The 25,532-nt window shown below is 45.1% G+C and overlaps 1 protein-coding gene across 12 annotated transcripts in view; it reads left to right on the top strand.

Annotated features, from left to right (window-relative positions):
• The window catches only part of LOC114867131 (myosin light chain 4-like), a 231,467-nt gene that overhangs the window by 109,702 nt on the left and 96,233 nt on the right, over positions 1-25,532 (top strand). For 11 of the 12 annotated variants that reach the window (XM_055513698.1, XM_055513697.1, XM_055513691.1 and 8 more), the window contains 2 exons: positions 10,179-10,599; positions 24,094-24,246. In XM_055513698.1, coding sequence (XP_055369673.1) covers positions 10,179-10,599; positions 24,094-24,246 — 574 coding nt within the window. Of the gene's footprint in view, positions 1-8,292; positions 8,424-10,178; positions 10,600-24,093; positions 24,247-25,532 lie in introns of those variants that run through there. The other variant, XM_041073217.2, reaches the window with a different exon arrangement.

Here is a 25,532-nt window from a genome sequence, read left to right as displayed (position 1 = left end):
TTCGCAGATAACACATTTTTCCCAGCCTCGCTGCAAATCTGCCTCTAGATACAAAGCTGTGAACTGCATCAAATCAATAGGTGACCTGCACCATGTTTTATTCCAATTTTACCAATCACTTATTACTACTCTAAAGCAGTAGGTGTTCTAACCTCAGTATGAACCTGGTTATGAGGCCAGTAATACACTAGGGGCAGGTGTGAAAAGTTTAATTTCCTTTAATGAGTCTATAAGGAGGACGTGCACCTCGTTACAGGCCACTCCTCCATAGCAGTTGGTACAACATATGTGCACAGGTCAAGGTAATGCTCGCAGGCTCCACTTGGCTGAGGCTCTGTCTTGCCTGTCTCCATAGGGGAGGGAACAGTATGTCTGCCACATGTTCCAAGCTACAGACTCTGTTCCCAGATTCCACCCTGGCACTGAACACATGGTCAGGTGCTGCGTCGAGGACCGTGCCACCGTCACACTGGCTTGATTCCACCCTTCAGTGGGAGTGGGAATGAGTGGGCGCTGCACAGTACAGTGTACGGGATGAAAGATGGAACCCCGCGACATGAATCTGTTTCTCTGTCAGAGTTTGTGCGTTCTCGAAGCGATTTGTTGGCATTTGCTTCGGGGAGAAGCTGGAGCCGACTGTGTTTTGGATGCACAGCGTCTACGTCCGCCACGCGCTCCACTGTGTGTGACATACACATGTAGCTGCATGAAGCGTCCACAGATAGGCGAACATCTGAACGCCGATATGAGCCAGAAGCGTCCGTTTGATCAGTGGTGAAAGACGAGGCCTGAATTCTAACTCCAAGCGGAGAGTTGCTGGTGTGAAGGGCTTTCTATCGCTTTTAGTTCTTCGTCTGGGGCCACAGTGTGGGGGCACCGGTTTAAACGGTTTCATCTTTGGACTGTGGGAGGAACCCGAGCAGATACTTGAAATAGAAACCAAACTGCCCGAGGTGTTGAGTGGATTTGAACTGAGGACTTTCTCTCTCAAAATTGTATTTAGATTTAATTCAGCGGTTAAAGTCTATAGCGTTGCTTTAATACCACAGTTCATTGCTCCAGCTCGAGTGGTGTACATGACTTCATAAAAAGGCTGACTTGCCTTTATCCTTCACTTTGCATAAACAAAAGTTATCGCTCTGCACGCGCCCCCACTTCCACCCTCCGGTCTTTAAACTTAAAAATCTTGACGGCGCCGCCATTAACCGCATTCTGACACTGTTTAAATGGTTTTCTTAGTAACCATCCCTTCAACATCCATTCAGAGAACATTCCCAGACTGCGACGTGCGCAGACATACTGATGTGCAGCTCATACACAATCTGCCTGTCCCTCCTCCGCTCAACATGTGCATGCTTGAATACACAAACAGTTACTCCGCAGGGCAAGTGTCATGACCAAAGCAAATTAGTTCTCCTCACACTTCCAGTTCTAGTACAAATGAATGAAGCCGGATATTATTTATAGTTTACCTTTGGAGAGAGGGAACCCGGGCACGAGTGCCTGACTCGGCCCGTCTTTTGTTTTGTTTTGATTTATTATATTTTTTTTATTTTTCATTTTCTCCTGCCCATTTGCTCACCTTCTCTCCGTCTGTTCCGTTGCCTGGGTAACAGTTACCGATGGAGACCAGGAGTGTGGGGAACAAAAGGAAAGTCTGCCACCGAAGGGACAGGATTATTGAGTAACTGTGTTCATCCATGTGCTGCCTCCTCGTGATGCGTACGTGCATTCCTCTGCGTCACTATGTGGAACTGCATGTGGAGGGGGGGCGTCCAGGGTCTATTTCACTTTCCTCTGTGACAGAATGTGAAAGTATGTTGAGAAAAAAAATATGAAACACATTAAAGATGAACCTAGAAATATGTCTGCGCTGTTTTTTTTTTTTGTACTGTTGCATAAAGCAATTATCTTTTAAATCCACTCTAACAACATCCTGGTATTTCCTCCATCATTTTGGATTTTAAAAAATATTTACTGGTTCATTTTAGTTGCACAGAAAAGTCATTTGCAGTGTTTACTGTTGGCAAATAAGCCGTGCTCCGTTCCGTCCTTTTTAACCTCTAACCATCTAAACGAACTAACTTCAGCTTCCCCTCTTATCTCTTTATCGGTTCCATATCTCACTATTGATTCATTCCTATTCTCGCTGCTCTTTTTAATCGCCACTTGAAGCACAGTGATTAAGGTCTCGGGGAAATTTTCCATTAATGTACATTTGAACTGCTTGTTTTTTTTTTTTTCTTCTCCTCAAAGCTAATGATAGCAGATGTGTTTTGCTAGGAGCCATTAATGACTCAAGCACCAATTGGGAACATCTGTGCTATGTGAATTGAGCATGGAAGTGTTATTCAGACCTGTGTCATCTATTACCATTTTCAAAGCAATCCGCATCCAAATCATTGGAAGTTGTTGTTTATATTGCTGTTGATCATTATTCGCGCTCTCCTCCTCTCAAACCCAATGGAATGAGACGCTGGCGTGTTCTCCTATGTTTGAACTGTAGGCTTGGGATTCAACTATGCAGTGTAAAGCATAAAATTTATGGTGTGGTGAAATGAGCAGACGTTTGTGTTATATGAGGAACAGAGGTGGGTGTGTGTGTTGGGGGGGGGGGGCAAAAGTGAGTTTTTGATGGTGCCTGGCATGAACGGACAGAGACTACGCTCCCCTTTAGCTGCTGGCGCGCGCTGACAGGTCCGCGCTCACAAGCTGTTGTGGTAACACTTGGCCGACAGCTGTGGATCCAAATAAAGGCCTCACTTCAAGCTAAACGACAGGGAATATAACAAGGGCTGAGGCCCCAGCTGCCTCTGATGGAGGTGGGCGCCCGCTAAGGCATAAAAACCCCCATTATCCCACGCGCCGTAGCTCGCTTGCATGCGGCTCTTTACAAACGAGCGCCATTGTCCGCACCGCGATGTCCGGCTTTTACAAAAGCCCAAATCCATCCTCCGCCCCTTTCACCTCTCAGCGTTTCCTTTCTCTCAATCAAAGTCACCCCCAGGGCCTCATTGTCCGGGCCCTCTTATTGCCTTGTTATCAACATCTGTAGCAAGCCCGTATCGGCCCCCTGCGACACCCCTGCAAATATTGGCGTTGGCTTTCTAATCACATTCACTCCTCAGATATGTCACAGAGGAGGCCACGTGTGCTCACAGCTTCCTCAATGTGGAAATATCATTTATCTCTTATAAGGCCAAATGAAAGAGCCGTAATGTGTGTGTGTGTGTGTGTGTGTGTGTGTGTGTGTGTGTGTGTGTGTGTGTGTGTGTGTGTGTGTGTGTGTGTGTGTGTGTGTGTGTGCGTGCGTGCGTGTGTGCGTGCGTGCGTGTGTGCGTGCGTGCGTGTGTGGTGGGGGGGGTGGCGTGCGGGGGCATCGCAGTCTCTTTTTCTCCGGCAGTACTAATTTGCCACAGTAATGAGCAAGCAGCGGTGCATGGTCATCAGGCAATTATATTTGGTTACCATGCAAACAGTGAGCATCATGGGATGTCATTATGCCGAGAAACATATCCGGCTCGATTACAGTGGAGGGAAGAAGGAAATACTAGATTATTCAAATGTGGACCCCTGTTTTTGTATTTCCACAAGGCCGTGTGGATATCAAACACGCTGCTTGGACACCTTTGTACCACCGTTCCCCTGTGGAGCTACAGTTAGAATTGAATATGGAGGTATTAGTTATTATAAAAGGACATATATAAGTAATATGTTTTGACATATACAGTAATGTCAACAATCCGAGTGAGCTGAAAACAAGGATGAGTGTGTTCATTCATAGCGAAGGCCAAAACAAATTCATGTACGATTAGACTAATATCACGGAAATGTTTAACTGAAGGCGCCTGTAGATTCCATCAGCAGTGATGTTCTCTATCAGCTGTAGCTGGATGACACATGATGCTGTGGTCCCAGTTCTGTTAGTCACACTAAAGGAATCGATGTTGGCCCATTTAAATGTACACGGCAGAGGAACTAATAACCGTGATGCTAGTTATTCAATTAGTTATGCCAGTTATATTTAAATTTTCTTATGTGAACTATAGGTGGATGTTCCACTTAAAGTATTAGGCCTTGAAGTCCATTGTGTCCACTGTCACCTTCCTCATGCAGTGGCTGCGCTGGATTGTTTCACATTCCCCCAGTCATGTTGTCGATGGCCTTCGCCCTGCTTTCTCTACCCTCTCTGTGCACCGGCAGCCCAGATGCCATCACCGACAGATTCACTGTGGCAGTCGCTCTCCAGGAATCCTGATAAGAGCGGGGGTTCAGCCACCGTGCCCTCAGCGCTCCTGCAATTAGCCCTGGCCATAAATTCAGATGGAGCTCAAGGTCACGCCGCGCGCTGCCTGCTAAGTGTCCTGCGGAGCGGCCGCGCGTTCGCCAAAGGCCGTCTGATAAGATGCTGTCCGGGCCTTTGAAGGATGGAGCTATTGTGGCTTAATTGATAATAGCACGCTGCTCAGCGCGTGTCGACCGGCAAACCCGTTCCACTAGGCCTTCACTCAACCCACCGTGGCTCTTTTAAGATCATATGCTGTATAATATAATGTAATCAAGGAACACAGAACACTTAAAAACAGGACCTTTTCACGGCGACCTTCTCTGCGAGCGCTGCGATGTTTAAAAACCTTGCCACGCAGAACCGGGATGTCGTTTATTTCTTTAGCCAGCGGTGCGTACGCAGACCTCATCCTTCAATTTAAGCCCGCAGCTTGGATATCCTGCAACAGAATTATTGTGAGACGGGCTGAGAGAGGGAAGTGGTGGGCGTAGGGCAGAGGCTTAAGCTGGAAAAAGCCTGGGAGAGAGCTACTGTACTGTAGAGGCGGAAGCAGCAAACTAGCAAATCAAGCCTAATTCTCCGGTATAATTCACAAGGCCGGGACTCAAGGCTGGGTTATCTTCCGTTCCATCGTCTTTGTGTATGATGGAGCATAGCAGCCGGTAAAAGGAGGGGATCGAGAGGAGGAGTAATGAAGGGATGGCATTGGCGCAGATGATAGAAACATGTATTAGTCCTCATGGTGAGGGGGGCGAAATGGAAAGGTCGACCTGGCGCGTTTCAGTTAAGCTGTGGGAGATTTTCATTCAGTTTTCAATCACAGTGTAATCAGATTTTATGATTAGGTACGGGCTTTTGGTCAACGTAATTTCTCCAGTGATTTACGTCGCCCGGACTGTGGAAATGGAATGATTTTCAGTTACTTCCCAATAAATTGTTTCAAATTCACCCAGAAACTACGGACCCGCGCCGTCGAGGAGGCGAGGCGGCCATCGGCCCCCGTCGGTCGGGATGAGGGGGCGATAAGCATTGGAGGCGCCGGGTGCGGTGCTTCTCACTGTATGTGTGTCCAAAGCGAAGAGTAGGAAACGCCTCACGCCGTTCACAACTTCTGGCTGGAAGGAGGGAGTACAGCGAGCAGATGCTAGAGCACCTGCCGCCTCAGGTTCCCTGCTGTGAGGGAGAGGAGCTGAGAGGAAGGACGCTAAGAGGGGAACGGAGGCTGTCAGAGTCCCGCTTTGAAGGCATGTGCTTAAATCCGCTGACAGCGGGCTAATAGGTGTGTTTCTGTTGGTGCGGTGCCAGCTCACTCACATGCTGCCGGGGACACGTGCAGCTTTGTGGTCCTGGGATGCTGTGATTGCCGTGCGTCTACACGCCGCGTGCGCCCGGTCCACGGGCCTTGAAGGGAGCGAGGCGCGTGGCTCCCGTTCCCTCGGAGCGGGAGATGGATGGTTGCTGGGGCTCCGTGAGCCACGGCCACCACTGTGCACAGATGGTGGTTAAACCACAGAGCATGTGCTGGGTATGTTGGCTCTGAGTCATGCTGCTACACTGCATAAATGAGCTTATTAGGATCACAAGGGATCCTAATCAATTTCGCCACATCCTCCGGCTCCACAGAAGCCGGTGAACCCAGAGTGCAGAGTGGATCAATGCGTCAGAACTCCGGGCTGTTAGGTTTGATGTGGATGGTGTGATGCTTTGATTGACTGATTGAATTGCCTTTACATCAATGAGAAGTGTGCATTCGCTGCATTTGCCTCCTTATAACCATCTTCCACTCAAGCACATCCTTTGTGTCACAGAAAAACATTTAACCTGCTATGTCACATATGCCATGATTTTGTTATTTATTTATTTACAAAGAGCATTTGTGACATATTTCACAGAGCAGAAAATGGTTTGTACAGTACTGGGTGGAGGCTGAGTTTAATATTGTGACCGTGACTGTACAGTAACTGCTGGAAAGTAATTACTTGAAGCTACTTTTTGCCTCCACAAATCCAACCGTTACTAGAAACGTGTGCTCAGGATTATTTGTGTGGCTATTTCTAGACAGTGTGTAGGTTTTCTGTGCGTATTCCAGTATTCTCCCACATGTTAGGTTAATCTGTGTCTCTCGTTCAGCCCACGTGGTGAAGGTGAGCATTAAGGGCTGTCTAGCAGGATTATTACCCTTTCACCCCCAAAGAACATGCAGACACAGCCTCCGTTCATAAATGATGAGAATAATCACACAATATCAACAAACCCTCAGCTTTAACTGCCTCATTAACGATCTAAGTATTAAGGATTGCCTTTGAAAGATGTTAAATGCAGCCACTAAAAATAATATGTAAAGAACATGAAATACATACAATACAATACAAATACATGAAACATACATACTGTACATTGATCAAGTTTTGAGAATATAGATCAACGTGAGCAGTGACTAACATAAATGATGCTGTGGGACTTTTGTCCATAGGAAGTGATATTAAATGTCATTATGTCGTCATCATTTACAGTTATTATGGCATTTGCATTAGCTTATGCAAATAATTTAAGTTGCATGAGAAAGTATAAACATGACTGACACTTGATTTATGGCGATATTTCATGTTGTGTGTTTACCTGAAGCTGAAGTCCAGCCTTGAATGCAGCTTCCTCCCTGCATCTACGACTCTACAGCTCGACACTGCACTGTTTTCTTGCTTGGGCTCATTTCCTGCCAGTGGCTCTTTCACATGGGAAGAGAATTACTTCCTAACTTCACTATAACTACCTTCACTATCTATACAGCGATTTGATCTAAACCTGCTACTTCTTCTAAAAGAGGAAAAACAAGTTATTGAATCAGTGTTAATTATGCTGCTCTTCTGTCCAAGGCAATATTTCGCTATAATGTGTCTGGATGTGGAGAAAAACAAAATTACCTAAACGTAACCTTTTATGCAGTTTAAAGTACGATAACCACTAGAATGAGGTTTTGCAGCATGATTGAAAGAAAGTGTTTATCTCTTCATCACTCAGACTTTCTTTACTTCTACTTCAGTCTAGACTGTTGCATTGTTTTCGGTTATTGCTTTGCAACCAACCAAAGAAGCTGCTGTTAAAGATGAGCGTTGTGATTAAAAGTGAGGAGGCTCATATATGCAGACATAAAGGTTAGCTGGAGCACTGAATAATTCACTCCTGGTGTTTGTAGTCACATTCTGCATTCAATCTGCGAAAGAACCGGGATAAGAAGTGGGGAGAGGTGAAAGCGCATCAAATGAGCCTGGAAGAGGAACATGAAAGGGAGGAGGCAGCGGGATTCACAGCTGAGAGGAAAATGGGGGAACGCGAGAGTAGGAAATGAGGTAAAAAGCAAGGACAACAGGAACAAGACAGGAAATTTACAGGGGTGTTAACGGCAAAGGGTGCAGAAAGAAGCCATTCAGAAGGGAAATTGGGGCATCGTTGAGAAAAAGAAATGCAAAGTAGTACAATAATCACAGGCTGAAGTAAACCTACAGTATAGAAACGGGCGGAATTATGGGGCTTCCAGCCTCTCTGCTTCCCGTGAAGTCACTTAGGACTAAAGCAGCAGGGATTTGTAGGGTCTGAAGATGAACAGAAAACTCCCTTTCCCTCATGGCTACATCTGCCACTGTGAATTTATATGACTGTTGTGCTGAAGAGAGAAAGACGGATGTGATCAAACATGAAGGGGAACAGAGAGTGAGCGACGGTAATCTGGAGGGAGAGAGAGAGAACAAGAAGCGACACTGGAAAGCAAATTGGAGAGGGAAAGAAATTAGGGAAACACAGTAATTGTGTTCTAACAAGTAAACTGAAATCAAATGCTATATTTAAAAATAAGCAATGCAGATTCCTGAAATATTATTGTAGAACCTTTCTTGTAGAATCTTGGCTCATTGCTCCCCTTCGTCTGATTTTTGCAGCCTTGCAGAAAAACAAAACAAAACAAAACAAAACAAAAAAAAGGTTTGAAGTTAATTAACGCTGACACGCGGTGCAGAATGTGCTGGTTTATAGTTTGAGGAGCTGCACGTTGCGAACGTCTCCGAAGGAACACCTGCAGAATTGACACCGGAGTTTGAGGAGGGCAACACGCGCTCTGTTGACAGTAAACTGACACGCCACAGTAAGTGTCGGGATGAAAAACGACATCGTCGGGGCGAAGGGGATATTTCTTAGTTCTTTTTTTTTTTTTCAAGCCGCTAAAAGGACGGATATTTTAAAAGAGATTTCAACCGCTTGTAATTTTTCTTTGCAATTTCACTTTGCCATTTTTCAGTGACAACGCGGAGCCATGCGATGTCACTCCATTATCACTCCGCTGCTAAAATGAAACATAACCCTTCATATGTTTTCGCTATTCTTCAGGGGAAATTAATGTAGAGGCGCGGGCGAAGGGAAGTGTGCGGGGACTGCATTTCTGCAAAGCTGCCATCCTGCTGGAGATTAATGAACAAGTGTGTGTTGTGCTGCTTTCGGCCTCCGCCTCTCCTCTCAGCGTCCTTTGATTTATAGACACCCAGCAGTGCATGAGTTATAATTTGAAAGGGGTTTGTTTTTGCTCATGAAGATGGAATTTTAAATGCTGTGATGAATGACCTCTTGCCTTTTTTATTTATGATTCTGTCAGGATTTGGTCTGCGTGCGCAAGCACGCACGTGCGCGACTCCATGAGAAGCAGAAGTTTAAATGCGGCGTGAGACGAGTGCTGACGGTGCATTTGGATATCTGTATCTGTATGAGCGGATCAAACGCTCGCCTCCTGGACGTGATTGTGTGGAATCAGAGGATAAGTCAGGCCTCCACCGTTCCGTCTCTACATATGGATTTGCTTTATCACCGCGCTGCAGCATGTATGACAGGGTGTTTGATGTCCCCGCGATGGCGAGATATCGGATGAACCGCGGAGAAATGTGATGCTCCTCGGTGAATTTACGGGACCACGGCGAGGGCTTGGAGGGGGGTGAAGGCAGAGCCAGCCGACAGCCCAGGTGCATTGGGGTATGTGACACTCTGAAGATGGGAAGTTAGATGCAGCAGCGCGGCAGAGGAAGCCGACCCTGCTGGCCTCCTGTGTGTGGACACAAAAACAACCTCCTCTGTCATGTTTGGGCATATTTGAGGTTGGCTTTATGGGACTGTATTGTGTCGTGTGGCGTATAACTCCTGTACAGTACAGAAGTATATATACAGTATACTGTATATATATGCAGTATGTGATTAATGTATGCAGATATTTAACGTGTTATAAGTACAAGAAATGCACAGTAGGATGAAAAAGTGCTGATATATCCTAATTCTAACCCATTCCTACCATTTCTTACCTCTTCTCATTTCTTGCCAGCTCATCACAGCTGCAGGGAGGCCCTGCTCGTCATTGTTCTTCCCTCTGCTCCTGAAGAAATATACAAAAGGCGTTTCAACCTCGCCAGCCTCCTTTGCTTTGTGAAAGGATTAGACCAAATAGCACTTAATGGGGAAAAAATTCTCATTCATAACAACAGTTATAATGTTGTGTATTGCTGTATACTGGGCAGCAGACGAATTAGCATTCGCGAAGCTCCTACAGTGGAAGCTGCTTCGTTAGTCCATGAGATTTGACTACAGCTCCATCAGTGTGAGGGTTCCATCTATTTTTCACATTAGTTTTTAACGTGGTCTCCTTTCAGCCCCTTGTACTCACATGCTGAAGTGCTGATTGCCAGGCGTCTATAGTAGCTGGGAAATGGTGCTAATTGACATTCAGCCTAATGTAATTGGCACTGAAGCAATGCTAGTAATTGTTATTGTTAGAGGTGAAGTCCTCGTTCTATTATAATGTGTATTTGCATTGTAACTGGGGAGTTATCAACAGTGCCACTTGTGTCTTGCTTTGATCCAGGGAGGCCTCATCGCCCTCCTCCTCCTCATCCTCCTCTTCACGCTGGTCCTCTACACCCGCCACCGGTGGTGCAAGCGCCGCCGCATCCCGCAGAAGAGCGCCAGCACCGAGGCCACCCACGAGATCCACTACATCCCCTCGGTGCTGCTGGGGCCGCAGGGCCGCGACAGCTACCGGGGCCCGCGGGGCTCCCACCAGCACGGCAGCTCCGTCATCGGCATGCCCATACGCGAGACGCCCATCCTGGACGACTACGACTGCGACGACGAGGACCCGGGCGGACACTCGCACAACTCCACGCCCAACCAGCTCCACAACAAGCTGAACGACGGCAGGGTGCAGGACGACCACATCGGCATCGGGGGCCACGCAGACATCATGTACCAGGAGGAGGAGCTCAAGCATAACTTTGATAAACGAGGTAAGCTGCTCCACTACATGCACTTTCCTTTCCATCAGTTTAGTATGATGGAATCTGGAACTCCGTGCATGGAGTGGATTTAAATATACAGTGATGGCAGGATACCCTCTGCTCAACGCAGCCATGGAAAACAAACATGACTTGTCAGAGGAAATCTGTTGTGCTCAGTGGTGGATGTTCTGCTTTTGCAAGCATGATTTTTGCATCCGCGGAGGCTTTCGGTGCCAGGTCCCCAGATGGCCCAGCCTGGACAGTTCACTTTGGCTGCGGCCAGCCCACCCATGTTCCCGACAGCACAGCATGTACGTACGCCTATATTTTATCCAAAAGAATCGGTTTTGTGTGACTCACTTCCCCGCATCCTGCATCCTGTGAGTCTGTTAACTAGCTAAAAGCTCTACCTTCTTCTCAAAGAGCAGTCGTTCATAACCACCGTGGCTGTAATGTAATGGAGTGCCGTGTAATTCAATGTAATGTGTAAAGGTCACGTTAAGGGGGGGCCCGGGGGGGCATTTGTCTCCTTGATTGGATGTTGTGATGTGTCAGCAGTCAGAAGCCAGCGGCCTGCTGCTAAACATAGTCCGCGGTCTCCAAGCAGTGGAGGTAACGCACGCTCACAACCAAAGCAATGACTCTCCATGTGTTAAAATGGCCGATTATGTAAACCAGCGTGCTGATATCGTACCCTGTTGAACCTGGGCTGCTCATCTGCAAAAGTTCCTTTAATAATTGAAGGGTGCTGACTGGGTTGCAGGGTTCCCTGGTTATTCCCGTTTCACTGAATAATACATGATATTTGTGGAATATCCCTTGGGTTCCAAAAGTAGTTTTCACTTACAGTAACATCTCAATCCTATTAAAAACTGTGTCAGATTTGTGCCTCAATTGAAGTCGATTACCGTTTAGGTTGGATTTTTCAATTCCAGACTGATTCTAAAAATCAATGTTGGATTTCAGCTATGATAAAAACCTAAACGTACATCGACCTCAATATATAGATGTGTTTTTTTAAAAGTGAATTAAAACCTCAAATGACAAATGCATTGAGCTGGTTTTGAGTCAGATTTGGGTGATTTGTTTTTCCTAACGCACTTTTTCCAAACATCCTTTATCTGCTGCATAAACAATATGACATTTTCCAGACAGATAGGACATAAACTGTTTAATTTGATGCCGCTGCCGCTCCATCTGCGCTCCTGCAACATTTGAATACAGGGCCGATTAGCTCTTATCCCACCTGTCCTGTGCTGCTGGGCATCCCAGAAGTCTCCAAATAGCAGTCATCCTTTATCTGTCTGTCCTTGCTGACAGATAACCCCATTCAAGTGAACTCAACGGTATTATCCCTAGGAATTATGGCTATATCTCAGAGGGTTGTGCATGGGATTGGCTTTTGTTACACAGACAAGCCAACAAATGAGGCCTGTCAATTGCATTATTCAAAGATTGAAAGACACTCACAGATTTGCGCTAGGAAATGCACTGGGCAGCGTCGACGCCGTGAATCAGATGCAGGAAACCTTCAGCATCACACTGAATTATCCTCGTGTGACCGGGGACAGACTGGCGCCACAAACACACATTAAGGCTGAAACAAGTCTGTCTGTCAACAAAGTATAAGTGAACAAACACAAACTAGGTTTCAGCTAATGTGAAAACCAGCGGGCCTCATTTTCTCAGGCTTTACCTGACGTCTGAGGACAGAAACCCAAAAAGTAAAACCTGTGCAAACATCAAGGTGCTGTGTAATATTATGATTCACAGATGACTTAATTTGTGCCTTCAGTGTAGCAGCATATGCTCTTCGTTTAGTATTTCATGTGCACGATTTGCTGTAGTAATCACTGCTGTAATTTTAGTAATCCATGCGTGTGATTTAGTTTATTTTTCCCTCTGTGGCTCCGTCTCCAGCTCCGTAGAGCCGGGACATGCCTTATTGCAAATCTGGGCATAAACCTGAGGACCCAGGGGATGAGAAATCACTCTGACCCCGTGACACGTTATTCTTGTTGCATTACCTGCTAAATGGCTTTTCAAAGCCTTGTAAGTAAAAGAATGAAATCTGGATTTGGAGGAGGATTTGTATTAATTTTCTTTCTCTGCCGCAGCGAAAGCAGTCGTTTCTTCACTTCAAGACATTGAACATAGATATAGTCAACTGTGATGACAGTACGACTGTTTTAAGGCTTGGTGGAGATGATGTTATTGTATTTTCAGGCGGAACAAAAAGCTACTTTTTTGATGATTCAATCTTTGATATATTTTCAAGTAATGACACCATAATACTGCTACTAATGTAATATTGTCAGCCAGGGAAATGATTGATCACCAGCACATGAAATGAAACATACAACTTGTGTCTCTGTTGTTGTTCTTGGCTTATTTTTAAAAAGTAATAGAACCAGATTTAATAAATATAACACGTTGCCCTTATACTGAAAGAAATTAAAATCACACAGACTTTTTATTCATTTCTTTTTTTGCAAATCCCCAAATTGAGTCAGAACTGAGAAATACCACTGGTCTCCGTCTGTGATTATTAACCACATCCCACGAAACCTTCGCTACATGTTGTTGCACGTGACTTACTTGTCAGGAAGCGTTGTCGCAGCGGCGCAGACGAGAGCTAATGGTGGAAGTTGATGTACAGCTAATGCTGCTGTGAACGGTCAACAACATCCCCCCTGCGGGATGAAATGGCCCCGGGCCTCCGGCTCAATGTGTCTGTCTGGAGGACAAAGGGCTTTGAGATTGTATTGCGGTTCATTACTGTCAACTGTAAAAGCCAACATAATTTCTTGTTGGACGCCATCTCATTGGGCAGCGGCTGCACAGCACGAGTAGCATATGGATTTGTCTTGTGGTTTATTTATATATTTATTTAAGTCGAGCCTTTGCTTCATGTCAAACAAGCCTGTGGATTTATGATTTCTGTATTAGGATGTCTATATTATTCACGTTGCTGGGCCAAAGACTCCAATAACGTGATCACAGAATGTTGTTTTCTCGCAGGGCAACCAAACGTAATAAAAGTCCAGAGCTAATTCAGACAGGGCTGACCCTGCACTTTGGGCCACGGCTCCGCCAGCACAGCGCTCGGGGCGTCTTGACCACTGAACCGGTCCGGAGAGAGAAAAGTCAAGCAATCAATCAAACTCCTCCGTATGAAAACTCTCCGAGAAGTGAGCGGCGTAATGCATTTAGCTGTCCGGCTTCATTGTGGGCTGCTACAATAAGGCAGTGGGCTTCGTTTCGTTCATTTATAAGAAGTGACAGATGCAGCTAATGCCAAGGTCGCGTTATCCTCCGAATGCACGACTGAAACTGAACTGAAAGAACAAAATTGAATTAAAGGCCTATTTGATAACTTTGCACACTGTATGTGCTGCAGCCAAAAGGTCATTGCTGTCTGTGACACTAGTAAACAACATTAAACAATGATATTAACGTTTCTAATACAGGCTTTGCAGCTAATCTGCATTCATCATTACATTTTATGACCATTTTGAACAAGACTAAAGGATAATCCCAAAGTAGAAGCAGTTACACAGTACAGCTTCTTCTTCTCTGGGTGAAATTAGATTGTTTGCAGACTGCTGAGTGCAATTACTGGGTATTTATTTTACATTGTAAACACAGGAATAAAGCCCTGGGCACCACGTGTAACCCGCTGAGATTCTGTTGATACATCCTCCCATTCTACCACTTTGAGGAAGTACTTGTGTAGCTAAATGTTGCTTTAAATAGGCAAAATGGAGACATACATTTTGGGAAGTATTCCTGGCGAGAACGTGGGATTTTCTACATTTCCTGCCCCCCACGGAGCGTCTCCTCACAAGCATAACAAAAAGCACACGTTTCCCTCCTGACTCCTAGAATCTGCATGATGTGTTTTTTTCTCTTCCTCATTTTTCTCTTTTTTTACAAGTGAAGCACGTGAGACGGACGAACTGGGCGAATATCAAGCAGCCAAACCAAAGAGATAATTTAGGCAGTCGGAGATAATCCCTTTTTGTTTTTATCTGAGCCTTCGAGAGTGCCCTTGGGGGAAAGCAAGGTCATGGGAGGGATGAATCATCCTGTTACCTAGCGCTGTGTGTTTTTGCTGTCGTTACTGAGAGGAGATCTTGGCCTTCCCAGACTCGATGTGCTAAAGATCTCTCCCCTGTTTGTCTGACACACCTCACGGGAAAATATTGTTTCATCATCCGCGAGTCTTCTGTCATTACTGAGCTTATCAGCTGTTTATTGGGCTTTAATTGAACTCGGGACTGGAGAGTAATAATCTAGTGTCAAGCTTCAGATCGCTAATGTGACATCATTGATGAGAAATAGCTGCCAGCTTGGCACACATGAGCTAACTCAGGGTAATGTTTTGATTAATACTGAATCAGGCTTCCCGTCTCCCCTCCAATGATAAATAGATGGGAGTTAATTACAAAGACTTCCCATTCTTCCTATTGCTTTATCCACCAAAAGCTGTAAAGCTGTGTCTTGTCAATAAGGGCAATTAAGTAAGATAAATAAGATGACTTAGAGATACCCATGCGCAGCTTTGTCCATGTGCACCAGCACGATTCAAGCCCGCGCTGCATGTTGGGAGATAAACGGAGCCAACGTGTCCGATAATCGTGGACTGAACTGACATTTTAAACAGTGCATCATAAAATGTGAGCCTTTCTTGCCCACTCCAGTGTGAAAACAGGCGGCATCAGACTCATCAGTCGTAGCTTCCGCCATCTTCTGTGCTTTGTGTGTGTCCAGGACTTTGAAAGGAGGACACAATGAGCAAGTCCACCCATGCACGGCACAGCCACTGATGAAATCGTTTGGTGGGGAATAAAATGAAGCCAGAAAGTCCATGGATTGTAACTCACTGAAAAATTAGACTTTACTTATCTGATCTTATACAAAGCCTTGGTTAGACGCATTAGAAAGCAAGAAAGAATGAAAGAAAACAAGAAAGAGAGAAAAAGACATAACTATAGAAATGGGCTTGTAAGCACCAAGGCCACATCGGATCAATACGTGTGGGTCGATCGCATGCCAAGAATCTTTATGAGGCTGTTTTGAAATGTGGTTTGGGCTGCTCACCCACATGTAATGGTCAATACATCCCTCAGTGTTTCTGTGCTCCCAGTATTTCAAAGACATTTAGCTCATTAACCTTATTATGCTACTTATTCAAACAGTTCACATAGACGGCATCTTCGAAGCTTTGAATCCAGTTACTTTAGGTGCTGAAAGCGAGTGAAGCAGTAGAATGTTTAATTTAAACCAATAGCGGGGCCCTCAGCCTTGTGCGTCTGTGTTTAATTATGACTTGGCTCATGAATTGAAACTGAATTACCAAAAGCTTAATTTGACATTTAAATGAGCTTTTTTAAATAATAAAAGCTCCTCTCACTTAAAACAAACACCTCAAATGCATATTTTAATAATTTGCATTGTCCACCAACCTGCAAATGTTGGGGTAAGAACAAATGAAATGTACAGCTTCACCAAACAGCCTTTATTCTTTTAAGCCTTGTGTTAAACGTGACCTTTGTCTGAGCCACCGTCCGACTGATTAGCCGACCACCTTCTGGGAGAGGATCCAGCATCGGTGCCCTTTCCCTCCACCTGCCTCTGGTCAATATGTAATTGTAGGAAAAATAGTGTTGCTTGCAGTGTGTTAAATTAACTGGATTGTTTCTGGGTGTGATGAATCATCTGGAGGTTTGATAAATTGTCACCCTATTGTAATTATATTTGCATAATGTCTTTTCAGCCTCATTTCTGCTCCTGCCTGTGTTGGATATTTCCCAGTTATACTGGAGCGAGATCTGGAAATAACTCTTAATATTTATTGTTGTCTTTATAACGTGTCAAAAGTTTAACATGGTTTTGCCACAAAGATGTAAATCACTGTCAAACTGTGCAGTCGCTGCAATAATCTTGGAAGTGCCATAAAGTTTTATTAACAACCATAATAATGAGATCACAGTCTGGCGGTAATTAAGCACCTCCAGAATTAATGATACAACGACATGCAGAGTTTTAATTTTCATTGTACGCGACGGATGTCGTTTTTCAAGGAGGAGGGCTTAAACTCTGTAACAAAAAGTTGTTGCGATAAAGTGGATTTAAGACATTTTGCATCTAATCCTGCAGACGTGACGGGGGAGCGAGCGGCCGCCTTCCCTTTATTTGCTCCCGTTGCGTAACTCCGGCTTCCCCGGAACTCAGCGGCGCCCGTTCGGCCAGCTGCCCTCTGGGTGAACCACGGGAAATGGGAGGAGGATGACTCACCGAAGAGCACGATCATTTTCAAAGTCCGTCATGAATCACCAAAGAGTATGAAAACAGTCTTTATGGTGCTGATGGAGCATAAGAGGCTTCTATAAACCGCTATAAACTGGCTCAAGATAACTTGTTAAAGTCCTGGGCAGCCGGGCCACTGAGACCAGGAGGAGGCATATGCTGAAGGCTGGGTACATGTCGGGTGAAGTGGAAAACTTGTGCCTGGGCCCTTTAGGCCTTTAGGGGGGGGGGGGGGGGGGGGGGGGGGGTCTCTCCAGATCTGCTTTCACAAATATACATGAAAGAGTGAGAGGTCAGGAGTTCCTAATTTTCCCCCAGTTGAAAAGTAGATCTGAGGTCCTGTCAGCGTATGGAAATGTTTTTTCCTTTTTTTATTATTGTATGTGAATCCAACATGACCTTCTCCAGGACGCAGCGTTGACCAGGTTTCATTCTTGTTTTCAAGGATGAAACCTAACACAGTCCACGATGTGTGTTGAGGAGGATGGATGGTGGTCGGGGGACGTCCGGATCTGTTTTTGTCGGCTTTTCTCAGAGTATGTCAAAGGTCCACGAGAATCAACAGAGTGCGTTCGCTTTTCAGAAGTGAACTCACGCAGCCTGTTCAAGATTGTTTTAGGCCAAAGCCTAAAAAGGATCATATGTGTTTTTAGGCTCCGATTTTATCCATAGTCTTTAGTGAAGTGATGATATTCATAACCAAACACTCAAAGCTCAAGGTCAGGGTTCTGTTTGAATGCTTGAATGCTAGAAGCTGCTAGTGTTACTTTGATCAAATGTTCTCATGTTATAATTGCTGATTATGAAGGAAGTGTAGTTTTCAATACAAGTGCGTATTTTATTCTAAGAATTCAGACAGACAATTTCAAGATCTGCCAAGGAAATGTATTCCTCGCATGCGTTACAGTAGGGCGTCCTGCCAACGGGGTGCACAGCGCTGCTTCTTATTAAATGATTAAACACAGTGATCCATCTGTATTTACAGTGTGAGTCTTACATGGCAGGTGTGACACAGACAATGCTCGGTGCTATTTTGAGTGTATTCTTTATTCTTAAATCTCATGTCCGGGGCTTTTTGTGATTATCAGAACAGAGGTTGAGCCTGTGTCTGGAGCAGCTGGAGGTCAGAGCTCGGCCCGCGATGTTCAGCTGGCGCAGCATGAGGAGACACATCCATATTTTATTCTCGCCCGTGGCAAGAGCTGAGCTATAGATAGCACTTTATTCTCGCTCCTCTGCAAACAGCGGAGGCCTTAAAATACACGTGGAGGCAAAAAAGTAGCAGGAAGGAGGAATGTCGGACTAAAGACGGGACATCACATGCTTTCCAGTGGCTGGAAATGACAAGGCATGAGACAGGGAGCGTTCAAGTCCCACAGAGAGCAGCGCTGGGGACGGGGAGGGGCTCCTCCTGTTCTCCAGATGCCTTCAAATGCTCAGTTGTCAGGACATTTTCATTTTGTCCTGTCTTTGCAGTCGCCATAGGAGAAGATTCGGTGCCAAGCGCGTCTTTCTGTCTGCGGCGCCGCAACAAGGAGACACTGGAACGTTCAGTCATCTTCCATTTTGGAAGATCTGTCTTTTTCTTCTGCTGTCAGACTTTATTTCCAGCCAGTGGCAGGAGTGATGTGCTCCCTGGAACTCTGTGGTGCTTTTAAGTTATGTGAAAGTCAAAAGCACAGGGTTCTTGTTGTTGTTGTTATTATTTTCAGAAATAGATGGATCATTATGCAGCTGTATACTGCTTTCCTTTCATTTTGACGCACCCTCTACTGTAGACTCTCACTGACATCCGTCTATTCACCTTCTTCTTTTGGTTCCATCTCCTTAAAACTAGATTTCTACCAGCAAAAACGAACACATTCTTACGTATTAACACATTTACAGGTATAGTATATGTACAGTAGGTTATATATAGTTTAATAAGCCTAAACCTTTACCTAGCCTAAACCAGTGAGCCTGGCTAAGCCTTTCCACACGTGACACTAGAACTCTTTTCTGGTCTAGTTGTATCAAAACATGAATGTAAGAAGAGAATGTGTTTTTCAGCCTGTTATTATTTCCTCATCCATCATCTTTTCATATGTTTCTATACCATCTGCTCCCTCTTCCACCTGACTCTCCAGTCTGCATCTCATCCCATCATTATCCCCTTTCTTTCTCCTTCAACATTCACAGCATCCATTGTCCATCCATCTCTCCCTCTCTCTTTCTCTCTCTCTCTCCCCATTCAAGTCAGTGTCTCTTGTCTTCCCTGACACTTTTGTCGTTTTCTTTGTATCTGTCCAACCTCTCCCTCTCGTCTCGTGTACCTGTCACACTTCCAGAGGCAGTGCTGTCAGAGCTTTCCCAGAAAGCTAGACTGGACTGGTCCTGTTGAAACAATGGCAAATTTAATAAATCACAGAGGAAATCAGAGCCTGGGCTGAACCCCCTTTTCCTCCTCATTGATCTCCTCTGCGCTCATTTGCTCCCCAAGCCGTGAAGGAGAAGAGCGAAACTAAGGGAGTAGAGATGTGACTAGTGTGTGTGTGTGTGTGTGTGTGTGTGTGTGTGTGTGTGTGTGTGTGTGGGCCTGCATGCAAACGGTGTGAGGAACTAGATAGGCTAATAAAAGTGTGATGTAAAAAAGATCTATGCGCTGAATTTAATTTCTTGTGCTCTCATTTTCTTTTCATCCTGCAGATTTTCACCAAATTAAAACAGCAGGGTTCGTAACATCCAGAGAGCTACAAAATCGTCCCTATCATTTCCTTCATACTCATATCTGCCTCCATGAATGTGAACCATGCTGCGCTGCTGTGTGGGTTAAATTCAAATGACAAAACCCAGACTGGATTCCCAGTTTAAACTATAGTGGCGATAAGTACAATGAGCGTTATCGTTTTTTTTTTTCAGATTCTGTTTTTTTTTTTTCATTTTCTTTCCTCGTTTTTCTATAATGTCCAGATTGTATTGATCTGTTTTTTGTTTACATCGCCCTGGCAACGATGCTTTTTTTCGTGCCCACATAACCCATAAGACTGTGAGCTTAGTCGCATTGTTGTGGGGAACGAAACCATGTCTGCAGAGCCACTGGACGTTGCAGAGGAAAACAGCAGGAAGGTTTGTCCCACATGAGGCTGCCTCAAGAGTTTCTACGTTTGAAAAAACATGAATTTCATAAGCTGTTTCCTTTATAGATGTTATAGTTTTATGAAAAATTGTCAGGGACATGATTGGAGTGCTGTAGTTGATAGACATTCATTATATCTTTAGGAAAAATAACCTGGTGAGCCTCCTTCCTGAAAATGGTGGTAGCATAAATCTGGCAGCGAATGCACGACTGGAGCTCTGTAATCCATCTTCTGGGCTGCATCGCATCCTCACCTGCTCACAGACACAGGGCAAGGTTGAAAATCCTGAAAAGGTTTCCTCGCGTCTCACTGAATCTCCCTGGAAAGGGAATATCTCCTCGAGCCCAAAGGAAATAAGGGTCAAGCACTATTTATGGACAGAGAGTTATGGTCAAAGGTTTCAGTTTCTGACAGACAGTAATTCCCAGCGTCTATATCAGCAATTTGGTGGAAGCCAGCCTAGTCTTGTTCATCTGGCTTTTTTGGAGTAGCCAGTCCTAGAGCCTGTCGTTTTGCTGCCCTTCCGTGTGCCGGGTATCATTTTCTGTTAAGGCACAGGCATCAAATTATTGTATCACATTTTGCCATAATACCCAGACGTACAATTTTAGAAACCTCTCCTTCTGCACATGAGGCCTTTACCAGTTTATCCTGTCATGTGCATCTATACATATTTACAGCAAAATATTATATTTTGTATACTGTTATATACTATTGACAATAGTAAATTCAAAAACCTTTATACAGTATAAGACAGACAGACGGATCTTGGTCCTAACCGTTTGTGTGTTTTCTCCGACTATGGATGCTTTCCTGTCACCTTAGTGGACCCTTAATGAGGACACCCAGTACGCGTCCATCACCAGATTAATGACAGCATATTTTCCCTCTTCAGGAATGTATGAGTGCATTTTTTGCCAATGAGGTCTCAGGGGAGGAGATGTGGAGAGAGAAGACAGAGGGAGCAGCAGATAGATTGTACTTGTGCGTTTGTAGTGCACACTTCAGTTGTTCACTGCCCCACGGTTCCGACACTGGATGTGAAAGCACAGAATGTAATTATCTCCGCTGCGCTTGTGTCTTTGCCACTGTTTACATTGAAAAATATTTGGCTTGGCGGGCGCTTTCATGTTTATCATGAAATCCATGAAAACCTGAAAATTGGTCCTGGAGTCCACTTCATGTAAACTGCTCGGCTTTACACACAGCTGTGAAAGCGATGTTCTCAGTGGAGACACAGCAGGGAATAGAAGCAGGCTGCGAGTTTAGATATACGGGAGCATTTTCATACAGTAGACAAAGGACAAATACTGTACATGCATTTACATGCACACTCCCACAATATAAAAAATCCAAAATAGAGTAGGGTTATCTTCCTGCGAGCGCCCTGAGACCACCAGGCAGCACGCTGTTGACATCCTCTGCTTATGAGACACTGTTAACACACACTCAGTAGCGATAAGAGACTAACTGCAGATAAGGGAGATGAATTGGACAAAATAAAGGCACCAGAGCCTCAGCTGACATTGAACTCAAAACGACAGACAGCGTGGACTTGGGAAACGGGGGAAAAACAAATGTCAGAATAAAATATCACTGGAAGCTGCCTCTGACAGAAGAGAGAAATGGCCACAACACTAAAATCAGATGGCAAAAAATGCCCGCAAATTTTTATATTCAGGACTAAAGCCTGAAAAAAAATCACCTCAAATCTCTGCTCATATTCAGCCAATGAGACGATCAAAATCTCCTATCATGATTTTTCTAGTGTTTGAAGATGATGAGAAGAACATGTGTGTTAGTGGGGGAGACGCAGCTAAAGTCAAGACACCATGAGCAAAGGGTCGTGACAACCTTTAGAGGGAAATTACATTTGGTTCAAGGAGACTGTGGCTGTAAGCACTTCTGTCATCTCCCGTAGCCTCCAAACGGAACAAAAAAAGAAAGATAAAGAGACTTCCAGGAGGCCATGAAATATGTATGCAAGCCGTTAGCGTCAGACACGCTGTCACAGACTCGACTCAGTGGTGGCAGGTCAAAGCTTAAGTGCCAACCGCTCCGGCTCTTCTTGTTTGTTTGGTAACCCCAAGTTCCCGAATTAGCCCGGCGCTGCCGCGAGGACCTCCGGGGAGGCGAGCCCACTTAACGGGTTCCGAGTACGCGCTTTTATTTCAAGGTTAGCGTTTCAAGCTAGTGCGATGACACCGCGGGCGGAGTCGAGGCTCGCTGGCAAACAGCAAATGTGAATGTGGATGTCAACTGCCTGTCTAGTTTAGCCTATCAAGACACGCGTCCTTATGCCGCAAACCACAGAAGAAGAATACTGATGTGTGTCCACTGATTTCTTTAGGAGAGAGGACGGAGCTAGCTCCTTTGCGTTGTAGCGCACGTGGGGCCTAACAGGTGGGAAAACCTGAGCTGAGCCTTGGTCGGCTGGAAAAAAAGCCGAAACACAGTGAAGATGGGAAATCCTTCGCAGCCCGGTGCCAGAAAATGCAGGGAATTCTGTTTTTCTTCCCTGTGTTGTGTGTTCAAAAGAGTTCCTGTGCGGCGGTAGCGGGAAGAAAGCGTTCCTTCAGCACAAGGCAGAGCCCATTCACAGCCGAACATTAGTGTACTGTAGCTAACATCGGTTTACAAAAGCAACGCCGGGAGCAACAGCTGCTGCAGCCGCTCCGGCATCAAAGCCGGCGTTCACCTTTCAAACCGGAAACGCCGTTGCTTTCCTTTATTGTGCCGTCAATGGCACCCGGTGCATGATGTCACGAGCGTCTCAAATAGTGCAACCCGCGAAGGGCGGTTTGATATCTCGTAGCTGTAAGTGAACTTAAAGCCGCTGGCCAGAAATGCAGAGATTAAAAGCTTCCTTACCTTTACCTGGAACTATTATTGTTATTATGATAATGCAACGACGGAGAAGTTATTTTTCCATTAAGAAAAAAAAAGGCAGGAACCATTCCCCCAGAAACGTGTTGCTAGGAAACTATTTGGGTCCAGGTTTAATTTCCGTTAACCATATTTGCCAACACGGCAACAGGAAATTAAACTGCAGACATTAAGGATGGTCGTCATTAGGGTGCACTTAAATCTGACTGGTGCTGTGGAAGGTGGCACGCGGACTGTATAATATACAGTATTTTGGTTGAGTTTGGTTGCGACGTAACTGTAACACCCTCACTATCGCTAAGGTTAGCGCAGGTGTCACCCCCTGTAATATCAAAAACAAGGTGAATGGGCCTCATCCTCGCCTCCTCTCTGTGCGGCTTATTGACATGCAGGACGAGCTTCCACTGGGAGCAACGCATCACCATTATTCATGGAAGGACCACATCTCAGAGCCAGACTGACACATGAAAAGATTTTGATGATAGGTGGGGGGACTCCAGCGGTTGGGCTGATGAATGGCCTTTTTGAAAACCACTATACTGCTGTAAGTTTGGGGACAGAACTGTTTTCACAGTTCTCTGCGTCGCTGTTTGTTGGGCCACAGGAGTCCGACAGTGCAGGCTGCTTTAAATACAAAACTCTGGCTCCCATTGTCCATAAAACAGAACGTGTTCACAGCGGTATCTCGTCACAATTAGTATCCTTTGTGGGCTAAATGAGCCTGAACATGACCAGACACTCCACATCCCTGCCCTTCTCTTTGTGCATTTCTAATTTTTTAAGGAGGAGAAGCTGTCCTCTCTCTCTCGCTCTCTCCCTCTCCCTTTCTATTCTATCTTCTTCCTTCACCGCCAGTTGTTTTGGAGTCATTCATCAGGAAGAGTGAGACTGCGCCATCAGGGGAAGCGTTGGCAGCATCCCTGTAGAGATGAGGCAATATTGAATTGATGGAATCGTTTAAAGCCTAGAAAAGAAATAGAATAGGAGGAATAACATGGTGCTCTGTATTTTACAGTGTCTAAACAGGACAGACTTACGATGAATTACTAATCTTTTATTTTATTAAAGGAAAACAGAAACCAGCCTCTTCATGTTTAGGAGCTCATGAACTATCTCATATGTTTGTGATATAATCTCGGCTTTGAAGCCTTCTGACGCACTGCTTTCGTTTTTCATCTCTGTCTCGTAGCCATTGACCCAAACACAGAGTCAGTGGAGGATTTGATGCAGAGGTTCCAGGACAGTTTCCGTGTTCCTAACACGCTGACAGACATGTCTCACTACCAGCATGTCATGCACAGCTCATCAACCGGCCGCCGGAGGCTCCCGAGCCACAACAGAGGTAGGACACAGCACGTTCGGAGAGTTTGGTTGGGAAAAAGTTACAGCCGTCCACAAAATGTACTTTATATCAGATCTCTTTCATATCACAAACTGATGGTGGACACCAGTATAATCAAAGCGCTTTTGCATGAAAAATAGTGAAGACAGTGGAAACCAGTGGACTACCACCAGTTCTGTTTTATGTCTGCATAAAAACAGCCTCAGCATCACTTACATAAAACCCTTAGAAGACTGGTTAAACTCAGAATAAAAACATTAATCTTTGTCTCCTTCTATACTATTCTAATTAAATTTTGTGATTGCATTACCATAAGTGTTGTGAACTTAGCATGTCAAAGTTCTCTTTAATTAAAAAAGTCAGTTGTGAGTGGTTTTACTAAACCTTGTGAAAAACAGTTCCCCTTGCGAAATTGAGACGTTACTGTGCGGCGACGCCGATCTCTTCCACCGCAGTGAATTTAGCTCATTACCAGAAACATCTGCAATCATTTTAATAAGGCGAGGTGTGAAAACGCAGTTCGTACCGTGCGTCTCACTTAACATTATTTTGACCAGTTAGAAATTAACATTGATAATGAGACATTAACCACAAATTCAGCTTCGAAAATGTGTTGTATGTATGTAAATGTTTCCATCGTCCACAGGATTGTAGCTTCTTACTTCTCTAAAGCCCTTCACCTTGGTTTATGCCTCTCTCATTGAACTGTGACATATGAAAAGAATAAATCATTTTTGGACTTCTGAGCAAATGATGCTCATGAAATCACTTCTATCCAGGTCAAACTCCCCAAAAATCTGTGAAGGACACCGCTGAGAGCTGTCCCCTCGGAGGTCAAACGCGGGAGAGTGTCCTTTGAGGGTCTATAATTAGGTGTGAATGTGTGTCCTCTGTGCAAATGCGTAGCCAGCGCTACAAACACGATAATGGGACGGACCTTTAAGCTGAGGAGGAAACTCTATTAGCCGGAGAGAGGTTCATTGGTCAGACCCAGAAGGTTAGCGCTGCGTAAGTAAAATTAATGCTTTGCCAAATTCCTTGGGAGACGCAGCAGGTGGAGCCTAAGGGAAATTGATTGTGGTTAAGCAGATGCATTGCTGCTCATACAGCTTCTTTATTCCCCGCTGTCTATATTCACATGTTTACAGGTGTCGTGAGGAGGTGAGGTAGGATTTTAACGGTACCTCCTATATATTTGCCTAATGCGGATCACGTTATAGACAGCGAGGCTCGGTAATGCTGCGTGTGACAGGGGTTCCTGCCGTGCGGGTCCGACCACGCAGCGG

Source organism: Betta splendens, chromosome 12, assembly GCF_900634795.4.
Source record: "Betta splendens chromosome 12, fBetSpl5.4, whole genome shotgun sequence".
Classification (NCBI taxonomy): Eukaryota; Metazoa; Chordata; class Actinopteri; order Anabantiformes; family Osphronemidae; genus Betta; species Betta splendens.
This window is presented reverse-complemented; position numbering and strand designations above follow the sequence as displayed.